The sequence below is a fragment of the Martes martes genome (assembly GCF_963455335.1).
Source record: "Martes martes genome assembly, chromosome: 13".
In the NCBI taxonomy this organism is placed as follows: Eukaryota; Metazoa; Chordata; class Mammalia; order Carnivora; family Mustelidae; genus Martes; species Martes martes.
In genome coordinates, this window is record NC_137901.1 from 71,906,991 (window position 1) to 71,930,162 (window position 23,172).

The 23,172-nt window shown below is 57.4% G+C and overlaps 1 protein-coding gene across 2 annotated transcripts in view; it reads left to right on the forward strand.

The window, feature by feature from the left end:
- TTC28 (tetratricopeptide repeat domain 28) overlaps positions 1-23,172 on the forward strand; it is a 635,902-nt gene that overhangs the window by 605,548 nt on the left and 7,182 nt on the right. Inside the window, exons 14-21 of one of the 2 annotated variants that reach the window (XM_080822086.1) lie at positions 1,878-2,022; positions 12,443-12,622; positions 14,489-15,209; positions 17,375-17,499; positions 19,771-20,002; positions 20,528-20,604; positions 22,177-22,200; positions 22,943-23,072. In XM_080822086.1, the coding sequence (XP_080678212.1) occupies positions 1,878-2,022; positions 12,443-12,622; positions 14,489-15,209; positions 17,375-17,499; positions 19,771-20,002; positions 20,528-20,604; positions 22,177-22,200; positions 22,943-23,072 (1,634 nt within the window). The remainder of the gene's footprint in view (positions 1-1,877; positions 2,023-12,442; positions 12,623-14,488; positions 15,210-17,374; positions 17,500-19,770; positions 20,003-20,527; positions 20,605-22,176; positions 22,201-22,942; positions 23,073-23,172) is intronic. The other variant, XM_080822087.1, reaches the window with a different exon arrangement.

Consider the following 23,172-nt stretch of genomic DNA (forward strand, 5'->3'; position numbering starts at 1 on the left):
TAGGGGGTGGAAAGGGAGGTGCGTGGGGAGGGGGCACTGAGTGGTCCTGTCGCCGCCTCGTCCTGCTGACGGTGCGGGCTTTGGGGGCTGTGAGCTCTGTCTGCTGAGGATGAGGGTGCACACAGGCCCGTGACAGACCCTGCATGTTCTGCCAGAGCATCTCCTCTGGAGAGCAATTTGGTTCTCTCCTTCAGGGGACTATTGCTCTTTGCAGCGTGTTCTGTGGAATTAAGTGCGCCTCTCAGTGTCACTGCAGGGCGATCTCTGCTTCACTGGCGCCAATGGCAAAGACGCGCCACAGCCCCAGTCGCTTGTAATGACACGTTTCTTGAGTGGGCGAGACAGAGGCACAGACGTGAGCAGGCTCCCATGCCTCCAAGTCCTCTGCTCTTCTCTTGCGGGGGCGGTGGCTGCTGAGAGCGCTCCCAGCTTGGCGCGGCATGGCCCTGGAATTGAGGTCAAGGGGGACTTTGTTGAGAATGCTGAAAAGAGTGGGGGGAAAGCCAGGGGCAGAAACCATACAGAAAACACAAATGGTCATGGTCATGGATCCTGGCCAGGCCCAGGAAGGAAAGCTGCCTTCTGGTCTTTTCTCAGGAAACACTCAAGCTGCCACCAGCAGTGACCCAGAGTATTTACCAAAACTTGGAGGTGTATCTCATAGAATATCCATTTTTTCCTCCTTAAGCGTCCTTGAGGACATAGCAGAGACTCCAAAAATGTACATTGTGTCTAAATCAAGGTTAAGATACCACTGACTGTCCAGCAATGATGCAGAGAACGTCCCCCGAGGCTGTGCTGAGGCCGCAGGACGGGTGGGGGGCAGCCTGGTCTCTTCAGTGGAAACCTGCATGTCTCCCACCTACTGTCTCTTGTGCTCACCTGTGCCATGTGGCCTCTGGAGGCCTCTAGGGCTGACAGCAGGGCCTGGCAGGTAACCGGTGGTCAGGAAACCTTCTTTCTTTTACTTTTTCTCTTTCTTCTTTTTTTTTTTTTTTTAAGGATTTTATTTAGTTATTTATTTTAGCAAGAGCAAGCAGGGGGAGGGGGGAGAATCCCAAGCAAATTTGTCGTGAGCAGGGAGCCCGACGTGGGGCTTGATCCCACCACCCTGCCATTATGACCTGAGCTGAAACCAAGAGTGGGACGTGCAACCAACTGAGCCGCCCAGGCACCCCAGGAACCACTTTCTAAGGGAATGAATGGTCTTGTCCTGTTTCGGGAGTGTGAAACTCGGAGCTCTTGGGATCGAGAGTGCCATCTGCACTGATAAAACTGCCTGGCAACCCCCGCACAGAAGCCAAAAGCAAAGCCCAAGTCTGCAGGTACCCTCGAGCGGACCCACCATGTGGGAGCTGCAGGGCCAGGGCCTGTAGGGCCTGGTGCTCGCCGGGGCCCAGGCAGTTACCCGGCCGCTGACCCGAGCCCCGGGCTGGGGCCTGCACACCCCTGGTGTTTTCCACGGCTCCCGCCGAGGGAGCAGTTGGCTTGGGAGCACTGTCCTCCCCGTCCGCTTGGTGGCTGCTGCTGATTCTAATGGTCCTCACGTTTGCCTGCACACAATCGCTTCACACAAGGATGTAATTAAATCCTTTGAACAGCACTTTGGGACATCTGATTATGCAGAAAAACTCCATAGAAATGTAAGCTGTTGTGTGCAGCTGGTTTACCCTGCGGTTTCTGTCAGTGCTCACTGTTCTGTGAAAATTACCTGAAAGGAAGGTGAAGAAGGCGAAGCCGGGAGGGAGGCCGCGCTGGGCCCTGCTGTGCAGCCTCTGACCTGCCTTTTCCAGGACCCGGAGCGCTGCGGAGTGAGCAGCGCGGCCCTGCCGGCCCCGCGTGGGCCCTGCTGACTCCCCCGGCCCTTCTCTCCGCAGGAGCTGCCAGAGCATGACGAGCTTGGTCAGCAACACCATGTCGCCGATCAAGGACGGGACCTCCTCTCTCCCCAGGAGGCAGAGCTCGTTCGCCAGGCCCCCACTCCGTGCTCTGTACGACCTGCTCATAGCGCCCATGGAAGGGGTAAGTGTCCCCCCGCCCTGGGGCCCAGAGGCTTCGAGGCATCAGGATGCATCGTTTCCCACTCAGTGCCCACATGTGCCCCTTAGATATAAAATGGGCTCCTGAGACAACCAGGGACACACATCTCTCTCCAGCTTTTCAGTCAGTGTCTGGAAGCACATTCTTGGCTGGCTGCTTGTAAGTGGGAGACGCCCCAGGTTCAGGCTGCCAGGTTAAAGACTAGCGCTGCTCCTTTCCAACCGAGGCGAATCTGGCCTCGGCTGCGTCAGGGACCCTGTGAGGTGATGCCCTCCTATCTTCTCATCAGACTTTGGGGCCAAGGGAGGCGCAGGGCTGGGCCCATCTCCACAGTTGTCGGGAGGAACCACGCCATACATGTGAGCCCCGAGCAGATGGCAAGAGGGGTGTGCCACAGCCCTACCTCGTCCTGCTGGGAAGGCCTCCCCATCTCCACATCTCATTCGAGGCTCTCAGCAGGGCTTTGCTTTCTGCTGAGAACAGATCCCTTGGCCTCTGCCACTGTCAGGAGCCACGGACTCCATTGCAGAGTCTGACATCAAAGACACTCTTCCAGCTGGGATTTCTCGAGAAGGTTGAGAATGGCTCCTGATGGGTTTCAGTGGCTCTGGACTTTGGATACCATGATTCAGTCCAGATATGGTGCTCTCACTGGGTGGGGGAGACCAAAGGGCTTGGGGGTTTTATGAATCTGAATGGTGAGCCTATCAGATGGCTTCGTGTATGACTGTGTATTAGCGCTGGGTGCTGTTAACAAAGCACCGTGAACTGGACAGTTTAGACAACAGACGTTTATTTCTGATGGTTCCGGAGGCTTGAAGTCCAGGGTGAGGGTGCCGGCAGGTTCAGTTGTGGGGCAAAGGCCCTCCTTCTGGCTGCAGACAGCCCCTTTCTCACCGTGTCTTCACATGGTCTTTCTGACCTTTCCCCCTTCTTGTAAGGGCACTAACTCCATTGTGAGGGGACTGTCCTTGTGACCTCATCTAAACCAAATTACTCCCAAAGGTCCCACCTCCAAATACCATCCCACTGGGGATTAGGGTTTCAACATATGGATTTGGGGGGACACCAGCATTCAGCCCATAACCAACCCCAAGGAAAGCCCAGAGTACCGGCAGTCATGGGGGCCTGGCTGTTGGGTGGGGAGGGTGTGATTGACAGGCCTGGAGAGCAGGCTGCAGGACTAGCGTCCTAGCAGCTATCTGCAACCAGGTGGGAGTTTTGTCTCACAGACATTGGGGTGGCCCCTCGGCGGCTCGCTCTTCTGCTTCAGCCAGCTGGCAGAGATGAAGTGTGTCCTCAGAAAACCCTACCTTGACAGCGACGCCTTCATCCCCTGGAAATGGTTATGCATTTCCCTGGCCAGCCAGCCAAGGATGTGTGTCAGCCAGCCCAGTATTTTTCAGGAGGCTGCCTGCCTGCCAGGCCCTGCAGACTTCCCTCACTCAGGGACCCGGGGGTGGTGCGGAGCCCAGAACTTTGGGGGCTGGCAGTCAGGACTCAAGTCTGACGCTGCCCTTCCCTGGCTGGGTGACCTTGGCCAAGCAGTTTCTCCTCCTCAAGTCCCTGTGTCCTCATTAGAAAATGAGACGATGCCACAGAGCATGTCAGGTCCCAGCAGGGCTGGGCTTCGAGGCATGTGAGGAATGCACGGGACAGCTGCAGCGGCAAGAGGGCCCTGGCGAGAGGGGGCCACTACGCCCATGTCGCTGCCCCTTCCAGCACCTTAGGGCCTCTGGTCCCGTCAGCACAGAGGCCCAGGCCTGTCTTCTCGTTCCCTGCAACACACCCTGTCCTGTCCTTCTTAGGACTGTTGTCCCCTTGGTGTCCTCTTTTTAACCAAGGGCCAAGGCTGCTGAGAGTGCCCCAGCTCAGAGCATCTCAGAGGCCACGCTAACTTAGCATGATTTATGTGCTGCATCCTGGGGAGAAATACACACCTACACCCTTGGGCTGATTTGTCTTCAGGTGGCCGAGCAGACCATTTTGGTGACTTATGCCCACGCTCTGCTCGCCCTCAGCTCCATTCTGCACTGATCCCCCTTCAGGTCCTCTGAAGGCTCTTTGGACCCTCTCCATTCTTTCACTCACTCGGGACTTCTTGGGCCCTTGACACTTCCCCTTTGGTGTCCAGGTCCCAGATGACTTGTCCCACGAATGTGGAATGGGCTGGTGGGGCTGGCGAGGGGGGCGGGGAGCAGGGGGCCAAGCTGGAGACTGGCTGGGACCAGCGTGTCCTTGGAGGCCCAGGTCACGTGGAACTGGCAAGCTCCTCACCTCTCTGGCCCAGATCGAGTGTCTCCTCCTCTTAGGAGCCTTCCTTGCTCTCTTCTCCCACCACCTTGCAGCCTTCCTCCCCTTCCCTGCTACTGGGTCCCCTCTATGCCCCATGTCTTTCATGGCACCCACTACCTCACTGGACTCAGAACTTAGCTGGTGGTATGCCTCCCCTCCTACCCCTTGCTGCCCACCCCACACTCCCTGAAAGCAAGGATGGTCCCTCATCTCTGTGTCCCCAGCAGCTGGCCCAGGGCCTGGTACATGCTGACACTCAGTGAAGTTTATGGAATGGTCCAAAGCTGGGGGGCGGGGAGAGGCAGCCCTCCCTCTCGCCATCCAGTACTTCCTCCGAGGAGAGAAGCTACTGCAGCCTCGAGTTGTCCTTGTCGGGGAGCCTGTGGGGTTATAAAAGTTGCGCTGTGCTTTTCCTCCCTGAGGACTTGCCCCTGTGACTTAAAGAATAAAAATGTGCCTGTGGGAATAGTGCAGCTTGTGCCTAGACATCTGTGTCCCTCCAGGGCTGCTGGGAAGGGGAAGAGTTACAGCCCTAAACAAGTTAGAGCAGGGAACGGAGTCGGGCTTCCTAAGGGGAGCTGCCCAGGGAAGGGAAGGGCCCGGCCACCAGACGGTGCCGGTGCCCCAAAGCCTGCGGTTTGGGACAGATGTACGGGGCCCCAGGCTCCCGCCTTCGGGGGTGCAGTCTCATCATGGAGGGAGCCGTGCAGTTGGGAAGCATATCCTGACTTCCGGAGAGAGAAAGTATTCTCTCTTGTGACCTAGGTGTCCGAATACTGTGAACGAGTGTGGCTGCCTCGCATGAGCCGCAAAGTGAAACCCTGCAAAGGCTGTTAAAGCAAACGGTCAGAGGAAGAGCTTGTCCTTGGCGAGCGGTAGCCATCCGCTGTGTTTCAGTAAAGACACCCGACTGAGTTTCATCCATTCGTTCCACAAGCAGTTGTTGGCGTGTGTTAGGTCCACACCATCCTGGAGGCGGAGGAGACGGCCGATTATGTGGCTGTCCCGGGTCTGAGGCTCACAGGCTGTGCTCAGGTGGGGTGGGCTGCAGAGAGGAGGTGGAGGAGGAGGGCTGGGCCTTCTTCCTGCTGCCTGAGGCCAGCACCCCCACCTGCTCCGGAGGCCACTAGAGGGCGACACGACACCATCTGCCTGCCCGCTCCCAGCGCTGTCAGCTGCCAGGCCCAGCCAGACCCTTTTCCACATCTTCAGTGAAAATACAAATCAAAACCAAAAGTCCAAGCTTACAAGTCCCTGACACTTCAAGACTAAAACGATTAGCCTCTTCACATGGGGCTTATAATTATTTGAACATGTGCCTTTGTGTAGCCCCAGTCCTGTAGCTAAGGGACTAGGTCAGACAGTATGAAAAGTGGAACAGAAGAATATTTTACCGTCGGCCTGCACCAATATTTGATTTAATTTGGCTTCAGGGAAACATGGTCGTGCCTCTTTCCTGGAAGCATGCCGTCCTTTGCTGTCAGGATGGGGCGAGCCTGTCCAGCTGTCTGCGAGGAGGGCCCAGCCACATCTGCACGTGACCTGTCAGCAGACATTAAGTCAAGCCCTGTCCAATACCCACAGGAGAAAATGTCACCAAAGAAAAGTTGCAAGGGTTTCGTGTGAAAGAGACTGGGACCCTGTGTGCATCCCTGGCATTCATTTTTCATCATTTTAGTAGAGTAAAACACAGTAAGCCATGCCTCTGGGCCCTGCCTATGGTGAAGGGACAGACCTGGACCAGTCTTGTCCCACGGCGGGATCAGTATCAAACAGAAGTATGTACCAGCAGCCATGTTCCAGAAGATGCATCTGATGTGATGAGGTCCCCCAGGGCTGCTCTAGGGGAAGCCGCTTGCTCACTCAGGTCCAAAATCACCCCCTCAGTTTGCAGACAGGGCTTCACCAAAGCCAGAAGCTGCTCTGATCAAGGAGCCAGATGGAGAGTAGGAAATTGCCTTGGATTTGGGTGACTCATTCTCCAGAGGTCCAGATTTTGGAACCTTTCAGCATCCCTGGAGTTTGGTCTCATTCTAGTTATAGTCCCATCTTTGCCATTATTTCCATTTATTGAAATTCCCTGTTTCCTACATCTATAGTCATAAAACCGTAGTTGCAGGACAGGTAGCAAAAGTGAATGACCTTGATCAGGAGGAGGAATATTTCTCGGCCACGTCTGCTCTGGATTAAGGTCGCTGCCTGTTTATGTGGATGCGTCTGTTTCAGGACCCCCAGAAACTTACTTAAAACTTGCTGTTCAAGTTGGTTAGGTTGGTAAACTGCCTTCCTAAACACTGGGGCTCTGGGAATTCACCCCAGACCTCTCACCTACACGTGCAAGGCAGGGGCAGAGCTCAGCTCTGACTGGGGTCTGCCCTTGATTTCGGCTCTGGGGGAAAGGATTCTTGCAAAATCAAGTAGCCTGATAAACCAGCTCACCCCAGAACAGATACCTCCAGAGACGAGACAGCCCATCTAGGCGCCTGTTTTCCAAATGGATGGAACGTTTGGAGATAGTCAGGGAATAGTTGTCCCCAGAAACAATCTGCCCTGCACTCCAGACTATGGAGCGGAGGCCGAGGCCCTCAAGACTGGCCTGCTCGGGGGTTGGGGCACACTTGGGGCTGGCAGCCCCACCACCAGCCCATCTAATTGATTTCTGAGTGAGACATCTGTTGTGATATTCAAATGAGGACACACATCACCCAAGAACAGCAAGCATTTCCACAACCAATTAGGACAAGGAAATATGGAGGCGAGAAGCTGCCTGGAACCGTGTAACTGGTGGTGAGAGCGGCCCGATGGGCGAGTGGCCTCTCGGGAAGGGAACCTTCCTCTCTGGGTGAGCGCTGTTGGGCTGTGGCTCTGCTCCGGTGGATGTGCAACAGTGGCCGTCTCAGCCCCACCGTGAAGATGCCTGCCCACAGGGGTGCGCAGGCTCATTTCCCCAGGGCAGCCAAGAAAGAGAGGCCTGCTGTTGCCCGGAGGTCCATGGGCAGACCCTCTGGCTGGTGTGGCTGGTGTGGCTGGAGTTGGATGCTGGTGGCAGGCAGACCTCTCTGGCTCGGGCTGGCCATTCATCACGTTTCTCCAGTTCCCAAATTCCATCCCCTCCGTTGGTTCTTCCGGCAAACCAGTGGTTTGTTGTTGGGGTAGCCAAAGAATCTCATCGAGTGCGTTGACCTTGACTCTTGCATTTCTGGTTGGATTACAGGGTCTATGGTCTTTGTGGGTTTTAGTCGTGGTTTGAGGGTTACTCCCCACGGTGACACCTGCTGCAGCTCTCTACATCCACCTGTGATGCCAAGATCTCCTGGAAACATCACAGAAAAGGTTTCTCTGCCTTAAAAAAGTTCTGTTTGACCAGTTCACTCAATCAAAAATGTGAGTCAGGAAAAAAAAACCTAGGCCTGTAAGCCAACTCTGCAGTAGCCAGATGCCTGCCAGTTCTTGCTTCTGGAATCCTTGTGGGGTCCATTTGATCCCAAATCTAATCTGCCTGGAAACTCCTGAATCCGGGAGTTTTCTGTTGCCCCCCCATCATGCTCCGGGATGTTTATTCCCCTGGCCTGTGATGCTGTGACACAGCGAGTGGCTTCCCATGTCCTCCAGTGAAAACAAAGTTTACTGCATGGGGAGGGTGCAGACTGATCCCTTGAACCATGGTGACCTGCATGGAGCATGTAGCTCTTAAACCGGAAGCCAGGACACATGCAGCGTCACATTCTGGTATCAGTGCTTTTGACCGGATCAGGGCTGCTGGTCACCATGCATATGTATAGGGCCCCGCTGAAGAAATGGTGATTGCATCCAAAATTTCCACCAACCGTACATTCAGGATCTGTGGCGGTTGCCTCGGAGAACTGCAGACTCAGAAAGTGAACTTCGGGGTCACTGTCGGGTGGCTGACCCCACAGGTGTCAGGCATCACGGGCACTCAGTGAACAGCTGGTGGATGATGGTGATGGTGACGTTGGTCTGTCAAGGTCCCTGGGTCAAAGTTTGGAGCTGGATGCTCCAGAGGGGCCCCTTACATGTTTTAGCTCCGTGCATGTTTATAAACACCAGAGGGAAAGGGGGTGAGTTATACTGGAAATTGAGGCCCAGGAAAAAATAACAGTGTGGTTGAGCTTTGAACACCATGGGTCCTGTGTAATGTCTTTGGTGCAGTGAAATATCCAAATGGAACTTCTGACTCCCTCAAAACTTAACTACTAACAGCCTACTGTTGTTTGGAAGGCTTATCAGTAACAAGGAGTCGATTAACATAGATTTTACAGGTCACATGCATTATATACTGTAATCCTACAACAAAGAAGCTAGAGAAAAGAAAATGGCATTAAGAAAATCTCAGGAAGAGAAAATACATTTACAGCCCTGTCCTGTGTGTGTTGAAAAGAGCCCACGTGTAAGGGGACCCATACCGTTCAAATCCGTGATGCTCAAGGATCAACTATAAAAATTATAGGGCCTATGTTGACCGTATTTCAAGAACCTGCAGACAGTCGTGAGTTCACATTTGACTAGTATGTCCCGAGTGCCTGCTGGCTGCCAGGCCCCATGCCACCACAGCCTGCTTTGACCCATGTGAGGTCATGGATGTGCACGCTGTTGTGCTCAGGCGGGAGACCAAAAGCACAGTAGATCAACCAGGGGACGTTTGACAGAGAGACTTATTCCCTGTGGCCAAAGAGTAGCAGTCAGCTTGAAGGAAACTGTGGTTTTCTCAGGCTGAGGACGTTTACCCAGGAAAGGATGGGCCCCGGGAAAGGCATGTGGTTCGGCCCACTGGATAGCAGAGACGTTGGCTGGTTGGGCCGGGCTGGAGCTGGTCTCGAGTTGCTGGCGAGCAAAGGCTGCCCTCCGCAGGGGGCAGGAGGACAGATGATCTGCTTCCAGTGGCAAGGATGTGCAGAGAGAGTCCAGGCACCTGCTGGGCAGGAGGCCTGCCGAGAGCACGGGTGATGAGGGCCAGGGTTGTCATGTGGAAAAGACCGAGGGAAGGGTATCAGCAGGGTCACAGACGGGCACAGTCTGGGCTCCGCTGTGTGTCTCCATGCACACACACCGCTGACTTGGGCCAGCAGGAAATCCTCTTCCCTTGGCATCGCCCCTCCGCGCCCTCCACGGAGGAAGCTCAGCACCGAGCTCCCTCTACAGGAGACCCCGCTGCAGGAATCTAGTCACTGGGCAGGTGCTGATGGGGCAGCAGGAGGGTGCTGAGGGTCTGTAAAGTGACAATAGCCACCCATACCCACCAGCAGGTGCCCACCCCCACCCTGGCCAAGGGAACAGCCCTCCCCCTCTGTGAATACTGGGCTTAGCCCGAGTCCACTCGCTCCCAGGCCTCCCTGCTGGGGCACTCCATGTCCCCAATTCCATCCTGGGCCTGGAACACCCTGGGACGGGCGGGATCACCGGGGAAATAGACAGGTTTCAGCACCCCTGCCCTTGTTGTCCTGATCTCCTTCAGAAGATCCATTTCTAGAAACTTCAGAGGTCAGAAAGTCTGAGTCTTTGCTGGAATTTGTTGGTCTCTGTTAGTTGCTGGTGTGGGGCTGATGCTGAGCCCTTTTATCTCTCAAACCCAGGACTTAAGAAGCCAGCAAATACCCTTTCTAGACTGACAGATGGAGACGCAGAGAAGCCTTTCCCTGAATTGTCTTTCCTTTTCTATCCAATGGATGATATGTAATTTGGATAGAGACATCGCTTTATTTTCCATTTTCAAGTTCACATTGGATTATAGCTAATCTTTCAGAACAAGGGCAATGCTTATGTATCCTGGAGGCAGAATTCAGAAGACCGTTTCCAGGCCATCTTTTCCAACATGTTCAATCCGTTTTCCTGCCGTCTTTTAACTGAAGCTGTCAGTCTGTCATGCAGCCCGTCTGCCCGCAGGCCAGGGTTGCTGGTGCTCGCCTCCTTCCTGCCCGGACGGGGGTATCATGTGGGGCTCTCACTCAGGGCCATGTGCGGGAGCCAGCCCAGCCCCAGCCACGAGCCTCCATTCCGGGAGGACTCAGAACTCTGAATTGGGGTATTCTGTTCATTCAGAGCAAACTCTCCCCATCTCCAGGCTAGAATTCCAAGAGCTTTCCCTCCCCTCACCACTGAGATCACTCTTTACCAAGTCCCAGCAAGTTTCCCTTCTTTCCCTGGGTCTCTCCCTGTATGAATCAGCGTGCACAGCCCCAGCGCCCACTGCCCCGTCTCCTGTGGTGCAGGCTGCCTCCAGACACTTCCCTGGAGGTTCGTCCACAGAGAATATGCATGGCAGGTGCTTAGAGCCTGGGGGAGCCACGCTTCCCTGTCTGACCTTGGGCGGGGTCCTCCACAGTCTGGCTTCCAGGTCTCTCCCTAGATTTGCTCTCTGTTTACTGCCCCCCCCCCCGCCACCGCCCTGGGCCTCTTCTGCCCAGGCCAGCACCACATGAACTGCCCCTCAGAGAGGTCAGAATTCCTTGTCAGAGAAGACACCGTGTGGCCTGCGGGGACAGGACCTCACCCATCTTTAGGCTGATGCCCCAGATAAGGTCTTGCAGGCAGAGTTTGCAGAGTGCCTACAAAGACCCTACCAGTAACACCTCTATGAACGGCTTCCAGCCTCCCAGTCACACCCCTACCCTGCCCGACACTGCCCTGCTGGCCTTCGGTTCACACGCATGGATGCTCTTGTGACTGGGGACTTGCCGAGAGTGGCGTGTGTCCCAGGGAAATCAGTGACCTGTGGGATGGCACCTGACAGAGACTTACTGGGGTTTGGGCCCTGGCAGGGGGGTCCAGGGGAGGCCTGTGAGGGTGGGGCTGGCATCTTGTCCCACAAATGCCTGGTGACCCTGGGTCAGTGGGGGGTGGGTCTGGTATTGCACACAGCAGGTGGCCTGAGTCCCCGCATTGCCCGCATGTGGGGGGAACGGCCCTCGCTGAGCTGGGAGTGGTCGTCACTGTTCCAGCTGTGACCCACCACCAAGGTCAGGGCCCCATCGCCCAGCTCCTCTGGCCCACCTTCCAGGTCTGCTTGGCACAGACCAGAGTGGCTCCCCAGGGCCGGGGGCGGGGAGGGCCTCGGTGTGGCCATGGTGGGGACTCCCCTCAGGCCCAGGAGCTGACTGCAGGTCCCCCGTCCGCCTCACCTCCCTGTGCCAATCCAGAAATCCACAGCAAGCCGTGTGATACACCCCACTTCCTCCTTCCTGGGTTGTGCAATGATTCTTTTTCCCCTTCTCGGTAAATAGCTCTTAAATCAAACAACCAGCAAACTGGCCTGTTTTTATTTCTGCTTTCTTTAGATGCATCTACAATTTTTTTTTTAAAGAAAAAGCCACAGGGTGGTTGTAGAGACTGATGGGCCCGCCAGGCACGTGTCACTTTGGGTTAGCAGAGTGCCGTGTGCCAGCCTCAGCCCAGCACCCCAGGCAGCAGTCAGGTGGATCAGGCATGCACCCTCACTCCCGCGGAGCACAGCGGTGCCCTGGTGGGCACTGTGCCCAGTCAGCCAGCGGGGGCCGGGGGGACAGGATCCCGGCCGTGACCACCCCCAGAGCCAGAGCTGGGCCCGCGCTCCCCAGCAGGCTCTGGGCGGCATCTCCTCATGCAGCAGCAACATCCGCTTGATCTTTCCTGTTCGGCCTGAGCCTAGTCTGGGGGTCACAGTGTCACTGCCTCTCGTGAGAAGAGTCACACCTACATTGCTCTTAGGGTTTCTGGACCAATGTAGCATCCCCTGGCCTGGCCCTCCGGGCGTCACCATGAATCACAGGGCTCTTGCTGGGACAACTCCTTGCCTCCTGTAGACCTACTGGGACCAGTCCTTGTCTTTGTGGGACATCCCTGTCCTTGACCGGTGACCTGGTCTCTCCCCTTGCCATGCAGACTTAGACTGGCCCCCAGCCTCCTCTACTGCAGGGCCCCTGAGATGGGAGGAAGCCCCCACTCGGTGATGTTCCCCTGGGCAGCACCCTAAGCCACCACCCACCCTCCCTGTGTGGGTGCTGTGGCCCTGCCAGGTGCTTCTTGGGTGCATGTGGTTTGCGGCCTAGTAGGCCCCATGCGGGCAGGCCGTTGCCTGCCGGCCCCGACTCAGGCGCCCCGTGCCTCCCCGCAGGGCCTGATGCACTCCAGCGGCCCCGTGGGCCGGCACCGGCAGCTGGTCCTGGTTCTGGAGGGGGAGCTCTACCTCATCCCCTTCGCCCTCCTGAAGGGAAGCTCCTCCAATGAGTACCTGTATGAGCGCTTCGCCCTCATCGCCGTCCCCTCCATCCGCTCCCTCAGCCCACAGTCCAAGGTAAGCCTCGTGCTGGTGGCGGGTGCCTAGCTGTGGGGTTCTGGAGGACGGCCTTCCCGGCCAGACTGGGCTGCAAGGGGGCAGCGTATGATCTCTTCCCAAGGTTCCCTCTGCAGTTTGCGGCCAGGGAGGCTGTCTTTGGAGTAGATCTGTCTGTCTTGTCTGTTTGTCTGAAGGTGGGAGGAGAGCCCCCTGGCCTCCGGACTGATCTCTGCTATCTCCAAAAGCCACAGTCTGTATCCTTTCTCTCAAAATGTCTTTGCCATGACATCAGGACTGTGAGCTCCTCAGGGGCTGGGTCAGGCTCCAGGCCAGTCTGGGTCTCTGAGGAAGCTGCTTTCCCCTGGTGCCCACTGCCCTCTGGCTGTCCACTGACTGGGCGCCAGCTGTGCCCAGCAGAGGGGCCGCAGGCAAGGATGGCAGACACATGAGAAAAGGGTCCCACGGGCCAATGAAGGAACTGAACACAAATGAGGGGGCTTTCAGGGGACAGATTTTGTGTCTCATTCAGCAAAAACGTCAGTGTGAGCAGAAATGTCTGTGAAAATCAAGAGGGCGACAGTAGGCCGTCCACAGAATCAGAGGTCTGACCCCATGACACCTCTTGGCATGCCCACCCAATCAGAGAATCTTCCAACCAACCCCTTCTCCAAACTCTTTCAGACCCTCGTGGACCCCGATCTGCTGGGCATGCACTTGTGGTTACCCCAGCCATCCTGCTCTGTCTTCAAACTTGAACATGCCCTCAGAGTCCCGCAGACCACGAGGAGAGCTGGGTCAGACAGAGCTCCTCCCAGTGGGAGAAAGTGGCTCATTCAGGAACACAAACCCTGGGCCCTGGGCGTGGCCTCTGTTGACCATGATCATTGACATGGCTCAAACCCGGTCCGCATCTGTCTCACAGGGGTTTGGAAGTCTTAGATCTGTTTTCTGTGACTGAACAATAACTTTCTCATGGGACAGAACCAGTTCAAAGTGAAAGAAATGCTTTTCTCGAGTTTTTGGCGTGTCCGTGGCTGACTGAATGGCCTCGTCGGACGCTGTCTGGCTCAGAGCGCCGCTTTTTGCACCTGCTGCCAGAAGCACCCAGGAGGTCAGAGATGGCCCATGTTTCGAGCGCTTCATGGTGACAACAGTAAGCTGGCTGTTTGCCAGGCTAGCCAGGGAGTGGAAGAGCCCTGTCTCCTGACAGACGCCCAGCAGGCGCTTCTCCTGCCCGCAGTGTGAGGCATCACCACTAGGGAGCCATCAGGTTATTTTGAAATAATTTGATATTTAATATTTCCCAGGAAGCATCAAAATACCTCGTTGGGGGAAAATCAGAACTTTCCTGGACTCTTCTATGCATATTTTATAATTCAGTGTTTTCTTTCTTTGGCAGCACATAAAGCAGATGACAAGTATAATCTTTTCAGCACATGGTGGCTGTACAGGGCGGAGGTTAGCCCTGTCTCCGTTGAGATTGACTTGCTTTTTGTCAACCTTCAGAGCCCTGGCTCATCGGGAGTGGGTCTCCACCGTTTCTGGGCCCAGAGGGAGGTCTGTGGGAGTGAGGCGTGTGGGGCAGGCCGGCACCCTCCACCCTCGCCTCTGGCCGCAGTGCCCCTCAGGACTTGACAGATGGGAAGGGCCCTTCCTGAGATCCAGTCCTGATTTTTCAGAGCTCGCCAGCGCAGCTGTGATTCTCAGTAGGATGAGCAGCTGGGCGCAAATGGTGTTGAGGGTTAGAGTGAACGAGGTTATTGGGAGCACAGGTGTAGCCTAGGGGACGGAGCCCGGTCCTCACAGGAAGCCCGTGGCTCAGCCGGCTAGCCTGGCCCCTGTCTGACGGGTGGGGTGGTCTGCTTGTCTGTCTTCCCCTCCTAGTCTCACCTGAGGAAGAACCCGCCCACGTACTCCAGCTCCACGTCCATGGCGGCTGTTGTCGGCAACCCCAAGCTGCCGTCGGCGGTGATGGACAGGTGGCTGTGGGGGCCCATGCCATCGGCCGAGGAGGAGGCGTACATGGTGTCAGAGCTGCTGGGTTGTCAGCCTCTGGTGGGCAGCGTGGCCACCAAAGAACGGGTCATGAGCGCCCTGACCCAGGCCGAGTGTGTCCACTTTGCCACCCACATCTCGTGGAAACTGTCGGCCTTGGTCCTCACTCCCAGCGCCGACGGTAACCCTGGCGGCAGCAAGAGCTCCTTTGGCCACCCCTACACGATCCCCGAGTCCCTGCGGGTGCAGGACGACGCCAGTGACGGGGAGAGCATCTCAGACTGCCCGCCCCTGCAGGAGCTGCTGCTCACAGCCGCCGACGTCCTGGACCTGCGGCTTCCCGTGAAGCTGGTGGTCCTCGGCTCCTCGCAGGAGTCCAACAGCAAGGTCACGGCTGACGGGGTCATCGCGCTGACACGGGCCTTCCTGGCTGCTGGCGCACAGTGTGTTCTCGTGTCTCTGTGGCCTGTGCCTGTGGCGGCTTCCAAGATGTTTCTCCACGCCTTCTACTCATCCCTGCTCAATGGCCTGAAAGCCAGCGCTGCCCTGGGGGAGGCCATGAAGGTGGTGCAGAGCAGCAAGACCTTCTCACACCCCTCCAACTGGGCAGGTAGGAGCATGGATTGCTGGCTGGTGCCTGTCAGGGGTGCCCAGGGCTGGTTACTCACAGCCTCCCAGGTGGGGGAGGGGAGGATGGGGCACTGGGGAAAGGCGGCGTGGGGCGGTGCTGGCAGAGGGCCTTGTTTGCTGAGACTCTCGCCTTCTGCCAAACCAGTCATTTGTCACTGAGGTATTAGTCTTTTTTTTTTTTAAGACTTTATTTATTTATTTGAGAGAGAAAGAATATGAGCAGGGTGAGGGGCAGAGGGAGAAAGAATCCGCACTGAATGCGGAGCCCCACACAGGGCTCGATCTCAGGACCCTGAGATCATGAGCTGAGCTGAAATCAAGACTCAGACGCTCAGCTGACTATGCCACCCAGGCGCCCCTAAAGTCATCTTTTTTTTGACTAGGGAGCAGCAGAACAGCCTGCCATCGGGGTATGAGCATAGACTTCTCCTGGGACAAGGGTGTGCTGGTTGGTGCATTTTATGGTGCCCTCCTGTGAAGTCCCAGGATGGTGGGAAAGAGCCATGTGGTAGAAAGTCCCCAGGTTTGGTCATCGGAACACTTGGGTTTGACCTAGTTCCATGTCCGGGCTCTGTGACCTGAGACCAGTTACTTACCCTTTCTGAAGGGAGGAGAAGAGAGAATGTTCTCTGTGACGTCCAGTCATGGGAGGTGGAGCAAGGGGTGACCTGTGGAGCTTCCCATGGAGGAAGCCGTCCCACCAGGCTGCCAACCCAGACTCCAGCCAGGGCCCTGTTGCTGACACAGCCCACGGTCCTTCTGTCCATGCTGTCCCTCAGGACTGGCTCCTGTCCCTCCCCAGGACGCTCCAGAGCAAAGATGAAGTCCTACCAATGCTGTGGCCACGGGACTGACCCACAAACACAGTGTCTTAAACCTCGAGCAACGGAGGAACGCCCAAAGCACTATTTTCAAACATTTATATTTTGTTATGATCAACATATCATTTAAAAACTGGGGACAAATGGCTTCCACCTTCCCCTTTCAAAATGAACCCGGCGGGCAGGTACACTGTGCCGGCACCATTTCGCTCTGGTAGGCCATGGAAACATGTGTTTGCTTCACAAACACAGCACAGCTGTGGTGTTTGCCAGACACGTATTCGAACGAAATAATGGAATCTGCCTTGGAGGGAGGCGCGCGGCGGGAGGGGAGGACAGGGCAGGGAGGGCGGGCGTGGAGGCCTGTGGCCCAGCCCTGTCGCCCCGTCACTGAACTGCTCCCACTGCCACGAGACGAGACGCAGGAACCGGAGGTGGTGGCGGAGGCTCCGTGACCGCGGCCCCGCGTGCTGTCTGTTCCCAGTGCGCCCCTGGGCCGTAGTGCTGGCCTGGGGGGAGCCTGGCCTCTGAGCTTGATCCTTCCTCCCCAAGGGACCCTGGCCCTCTCTGCGGGGCCCCTGCCCTGTCTTCTCAACGTGTTCAGGGATGTGGTGTTTTTGTCCTTGTCTGAGTGACAGACAGCATACAAGTCGTGGTTCAGTGCGAGAAGATGGTGTTTAAGTCCTGCTGCGCTGCTCACCTTAAAAACAGCTGTGGTGTACTCGTGCTCTTGGGAAACCCCTTTCTCCATTATTTAGGGGCAGGGTGGTTCTAAGTGGCTTGGCGGCTTAAGGAGACAGCTCCGTGTGCCTGCCCCCTGACCCTGCATTTGGGAGTGGGACAGGATCCGTGTAGATGTGCAGGTCGTCGTCCTGCCCCGCATCCCATGGTGCTGTCCCCGGGCAGGTTCCACATGGACCGAGACGCATCTCAGGGGAAACAGGGCAGGTCATTCCTTGGGATGGTGGCCGAGCCTGGGGAGCACCCCGGGAATCCCTCAGCCCCCTCACCCAGGGACCACCCGGCCACTTGCTTCCTCCCTCACTGTGCAGCAGAGCGCAGAGGCACTTTCCTGAGTAACTTTAGTGCAAAACCACTCATGAGCCCTGAAAAATGCTGATTCTTAAAGAGGAGGGGACGGAAGCACACGGGCGGGCCCTCCCAGTGAGAGAGCCCTCCCGCAGTCCTTTCCGTGGAGCAGCTTTGCTGCACAGGCCCCCTTGGGGGCAGGGTGGCTGTGAGGCCCCAGGGAGTGAGGGGACCAGCCAGAGCTGCTCCCTCGAGCGGAGGGCAGGCTCCGAGATGCCCTTCTGTGTTCTCGCAGGGTTCATGCTCATTGGGAGTGACGTGAAGCTGAATAGTCCCTCGTCGCTCATCGGCCAGGCCCTCACAGAGATCCTCCAGCATCCAGAGCGTGCCCGCGATGCCCTGCGAGTGTTGCTGCACCTGGTAAGCCTGTCCCCTGGGCTCCCACGGGGCCCTCTGCCCTTGAGAGCAGAGAGCCGGCTGCAGGTGCACGAGGAGGGGAGGCCTGTCCATAACCCCAGGGGACGCGAGCAGGCAGAGGACCCACAGGTGAAGCCGGCCTGTTGAGTGGCAGGCACGTGTGTCACGGGGATGGCTGTGGCCTCCTTGCAAAGGTCCTGGGGCCCACACTGCCGCTGTTTCTGGGCCATAAAGCTTTGGGCAAGTCTCCTGACTCTCTGAGCTTCAGTTTGCTCCTCTGGAAGCAAGGGTAAAACTTCTCATTTTTCTAGGCTATAGTGAGACTTAGAGAAGAGGCAAGTAGCTGGCACACGGGAGGGTTCTAGAGGCTGGAAAAGGATATTTTAAAGGCAAATGGCCCTGGCCTTCCCCTAACTTTGGGTTGGAGGAAGAGTCCAAAGTTAACCCAGTATGTAGCCAGTCCCAAGCTTGGTGGGGCCGGGGGTGAGGGTACACACGTCCAGAAGTTACAAATCCAGCCAAGAGCAGCGACAGAAAACGTGTTCTGCCCTTCTACTTTGATAACCGGGAAGGCAGCCTCTGACACTTGAGAGTTGTTAGCCTCCATGGGGTTCTGCAAGACAGATCCGCCCAGCCCCAGCCCCAGCTCGGGTCCGCGTGGTGTGGCTGGACAGCCCATGCCACATCCACACTCCTTCCAGAGCCGAGGCAAACTGCTGCCCCCTGGAGGGACAGAGGGGCATACGCCATGGCTGTGTCAGAGCTCAAGAGGAAGGACGTGGGGAAGAATCCCACACAGGCCCTGGGGAGCAGGCTGGAGGCTCTGGCTGGGCAGTTCAGTTTGGGGGCTGGGTTCCAGGGGGCATGTCCCCGCAGCAGGGCAAACTTCCTGTTCCCTGGGCCTCCATGCATTCCAGGTGGTAGGTCCGTCCTGTCCATCTCTTAGTCTTGGGGTCTGTTTGAAATCAGCATGTGACTGGGTAGGAATGATGTCACCTGAGAAGCCCGGGCAGCTCTCAGGCCATACCTGAGGTGGCCCCCTTCCACGTGCTCCGGGTTAGCTGTGCTCACGTGCTTTGAGAATCTGCGGAGACTCTCTTAACTGATTTTAACCTGTGCCTGGAAACTGCATAGAGCAATTCAGCTGCTCAATATTAGGACCTGTTCTGGTCCCTGTCACCCCAGAGTTCCCTCCTTCCTGGCTGCAGCTCCCAGGCTGCTTTTCTTAGAAAAGAGCAGGCCGCGAGGCAAGAGCCAGGCCTCTCGGGCCCCTCAGGCACATTTAAAGGTTGTCACTTCTTTCTTGGCTTCATTTCTTGGGGCAAGTACAGGGGCTGTGGACTTTACCAGCCCTTACCTCCTTCTGACTACCCTGGGTCCCCTTGACCCTGGGCAGTGTGTCTCCGAGGAGCTTCAGCCCTGATGGTAAGCCCCCTGGCTGGTCGTCCTGCCCAGGACCACTCGTTTTCTCCTGCCAGGAGGTCAGCCCCCTGCATCCCAGGGTTGTACTGTAAGAAAATCCCCAGGTGACACCTTGGAAGACTCTTCTGCCTCTCTAGTGATGGGCCATGTGCCCCAGGGCACGCAGTCTCACAGGTCAACCTGAGATTTCTCCTAGAGAGAGAAATGGCCGGGAAGGCCCGAGGCCACCGGAAGTGCTGTGGAAGGCTCTCTGGGGGGAGCCGACTTAGCGGTTTCTTGGACAAATTCAGCCCACAGGTGCCAGGCAGGTGGGAGAGGTTTAGGCCCTGGCAGGTGAGAGAGGTACGAGGTACCTGAGGTGGAGGGGGAGGCCTAGGTTCCAGAGGCCACTGCTGCGGGACGGAGGGTGCGTCAGAGGCACGGGGAAGGGCATGGACAGCCATAGCCCTGGGACGGATACTGCCTGGTGTATGGGAGGGCTGCAGGCTGTGAAGGGCTTCTGGAGGGCCTGAGGTTAATCCTAGTGATGCGGAACCATCCAGGGTTTGGGGCAGGCCCTGGCCTGAGAGTGGGTTTTAGTGTCTGAGGAGGAGAGCCTGGAGCGGGAGGAGTGGGCAAGGGAAGGGACAGAACTCCTCTGAGTCTTCCAGCCTCGCTGGGACAGGGACAGCCTTTCCCTTTGTCCTGTCCCTTGTGAGCTGGGCCGTTGCTACCGGGCCATGGTCCTGAGGCTGGGGCACCCAGGTGGCAGGAGGCAGCCCTGGCTTCACACCCGAGGCTTTGCGTGTCCGCAGAACCGCCGGGAGAGACACCAGTGACCGGAGTGGCGCTCCACTGCCCCTTCCCCTGCAGGTGGAGAAGTCCCTGCAGCGCATTCAGAACGGGCAGCGCAATGCCATGTACACGTCCCAGCAGAGCGTGGAGAACAAAGTGGGCGGCATCCCCGGCTGGCAGGCCCTGCTAACTGCCGTGGGCTTCCGGCTGGACCCCCCGGCCAGTGGCCTGCCGGCGGCCGTCTTCTTCCCAACCTCCGACCCCGGTGACCGGCTCCAGCAGTGCAGCAGCACCATCCAGTCCCTGCTGGGTGAGCGCCGGGCAGGCCGGGTTGCTGCATGGGCATGGCGGTTGGTGGCGGGGAGGCTGGATCTCACAGTGGGGAAGGAGCAAGGAGTTGCAGACACAGAGCTCTCCTGACCTGGAGGCGATCCGGGAAGCAGGCCTGGGCCCCACTCTGCCTCCTCCTGGGCTGGCACGGACGCACGCTGGGCACACAGCAGCTGCCTTGGCGTTTCATCAGCAGCTCTGGGTGTGCCAGAGCCGGCGGGGAGGGGGAAGAGCTAACCTGGGCTCAGGCAGGCTGCGGGTGCTGCCGGTTGCTTTCTGGGCCTCGCTCTGAGCAGGGTTCCTGGGATGTGACCACACACCTCAAGGACGGGCCTTTCTCTGGGATCCTTGTCTCCATTCTCAAGTTAGAGACCCACACACCTGGCTGTCCCCAGCTTTTGGAAATGCCCCCGATGTGGAGTGTCTCAGGCTCTTCGCCTGGGGAGGCAGCGGGGCTGTGGGTGCGGGGACCCCTTTGGGTGACATCGCCTTCTTCTTGGTTTAGGTCTGCCCAACCCTGCCCTCCAAGCCCTCTGCAAGCTCATCACTGCCTCGGAGACGGGCGAGCAGCTCATCAGCCGGGTGAGTTGGGCCAGGGCGGCTGAGCCCAGGCCTGGGCGCCAGGGTGAGCTGGGCCTGCACAGGAACCTGCAAGTGCCACGGTCTGGTTGCCTTTTTCCACCCCTGTGACTAGACGGGAAAGACAAGGGCTGGGGGCGAAAGAGCCCCTCAGGCACACACACGTCCAGGGGACACTGGGGTCAGGGCACTGGGTTCAGAGAGCAGTAGGGCCTCCTGAGGCCCGTCACCTGCAGTGTCGGGGCATTTCCTGAACTCTCCATTCAGCGGCTGCCTGCACCTCGTCGTCACCCCACTTTTTCCGCTGATTGACAAATGTCACAGCTACACTCCCTCAGCCGGCAGGTATGGGGCCAACCTACCAGATCCCCTGCAGGGTCCCTGATGCTTACGCCCAGATCAGGGGATGAACCCCACCTGAAACTGAGTAGCCACCGAGGGAGGCACAGCAGTGAACACAAGGTCAGCTCTAATGCAAGCTACTGCTTAGCAGGTTCTACACACGGGCTTTCAGGGGAATGGAGGTCTTATTCAGGAATCAGGAGGATTCGAACTCTCAGCCTCACGTAGGCCTTTCCCAGCTTGGCCTCAGAGCTCCCGATCTTCCTACCAGCCAGTGAGGGTCTGAAACAAGGGGAAGGAGGGACACAATGAACCCTGGGGTGATCACTGTGTGGGGGAGGGTTTCTGGCTGGAACAGCAGCCCTGAAGGTCACAGAGCAATTCTCTCTGGTCGTCTCATAGTGGAAGAACTTGAAAAAAATGACATACCTCATTATTATTGATCAGATTTTATTGTAAATGGAAATATTTCTGTGCAGAAACAAAGCTGCTCTGTCTGGGATTAGCCTCTGAAAATCTGAGTGGTGCCTGGAGCCTCCCACCTACCCAGGGTGGTTTCCAGCTCGGATTTGGAGCCCAGCCCAATGACATGCCCCTTCTTGAGTTCCTGCTTACTTGGCAATGAGCGTGTTACGTCTCCTTGTTGAAGAGAGTCAGGAAGGCACTTCTAGAACATGGCATATCAAGACATCCTGAGCCCAAGAGGGCTGGAAGCCTGTGCTCTAGCAACAGAGGACATTAGAGTTACATTTGCAGGGCAAGGCTGAGTCCAAAAAGCCAGCTGCTTAATTTCTTGCATTTGGTGGCATCACGGGGACTTTCTGCCGACTCTTCCAGTGGGTTGCGGGCAGATGTCCGGCTGCCCCCAGGGGCCGGCCCGTGGGTGGGCTATTTCTCGAGTCACTCTGGAACCATGGCCCTTGGTGTCTAGAGTGGCCTCTCCATGCCCTCTGTGTCCCCTCCCCACTCGAGTCCTGCCTGCCCTGCTCCTCTCCTGGCAAGGAAGGGAGGGCCTGGCTGCCCCTGCCCGTGTCTGGCCTGGTGTGGCTGTTTGTTCTCCTGTGTGTCCCTGCTGACTCTCGCTCCTCTCCCCTCCCGGTCGGAGCCACCGCGGACCTGCTGTGGCGCTTCCTAAAGCAGTGATCAGCTCGTGGCATAACAACCTGTGCTTGAGTCTAAACTCTTCTCTCTCTCTCTCTCTCTCTTTCTTTTCTTAAAATCTGCTGGCCGAAGGCTGTTAAAAATATGGTGGGAATGGTGAGTACGACTTTAAATAGCAACTGTTGTCAGGTGAGCCCCTCAACCCGCCCAGCCCCTGCGTCCCCTGCACCTGCTCTGAGCCCGGGCGCATGTGCTGTCGCTCAGAGCCTCGTGCACATGCCCCCACGCGCTCCGGGCCGCGGTGACCCCTTCCTCTGCTCTGGCTCCCCCTTTCCTGCTGCACCCTTCTCGTGTTCTCGATTGGATCTCTCACGTTCCACCAGAATAGCAGGGGCAGAAGTGACTTTGAGCAAGTGACACTGTGACGCCACCACACAGGGCCCCTGAGTAGACCGGGGGACCCAGAGCGCCCCAGGCCCTTGAAGGGGGTGTGCAGGCTCCTCCCTGAGCGCTGCGGCTCTGGGACAGGACGCTGGGCTCTTCTCCGCCATGTAACTCAAGAGCATCAGGGGGGCTTAAACAGAGAAAAAGAGATGGAGACGACCGGTCCTACACCCCACCCCTCCTCTGGTCCCTGAGCCCTGCCACCAGGGTGCGCCAGGGAAGAGGTGAGGCCACCCCCGCCCTGTGACAGCTCCCCACCCCCAGCCTCCAGAGAGGAGACAGGACAGCAGGCCTGAGGCACCGTTTAACAGGAATTTGTAGTGCGATGCACATTAAGGTCACCAGGGAGGATGGTAGCAGGTGACACAGGAGTAACTCAGGGACACATCCTAGGTGGGCCAGAGGGAAGGCGGCGCTGGGAAGGCGGCCCGCTCACGCTCGTCTCCTCGCTCAGCTCCACCAGGTGCTGGTTCAGCTGCAGGCCGGCGAGAAGGAGCAGGACTTCGCCTCGGCCCCCATCCAGGTCTCCATCAGCGTGCAGCTGTGGCGCCTCCCCGGCTGCCACGAGTTCCTGGCGGCTCTAGGTAGGCCAGAGCGTCCTTCCCCGCCTCCTGCAGTTCCCTTTCGAAAACTCCACCTCTCCAAGTTTCTGTTGGGTGAAGCTGGCAGAGTCTCGGGGCCTCG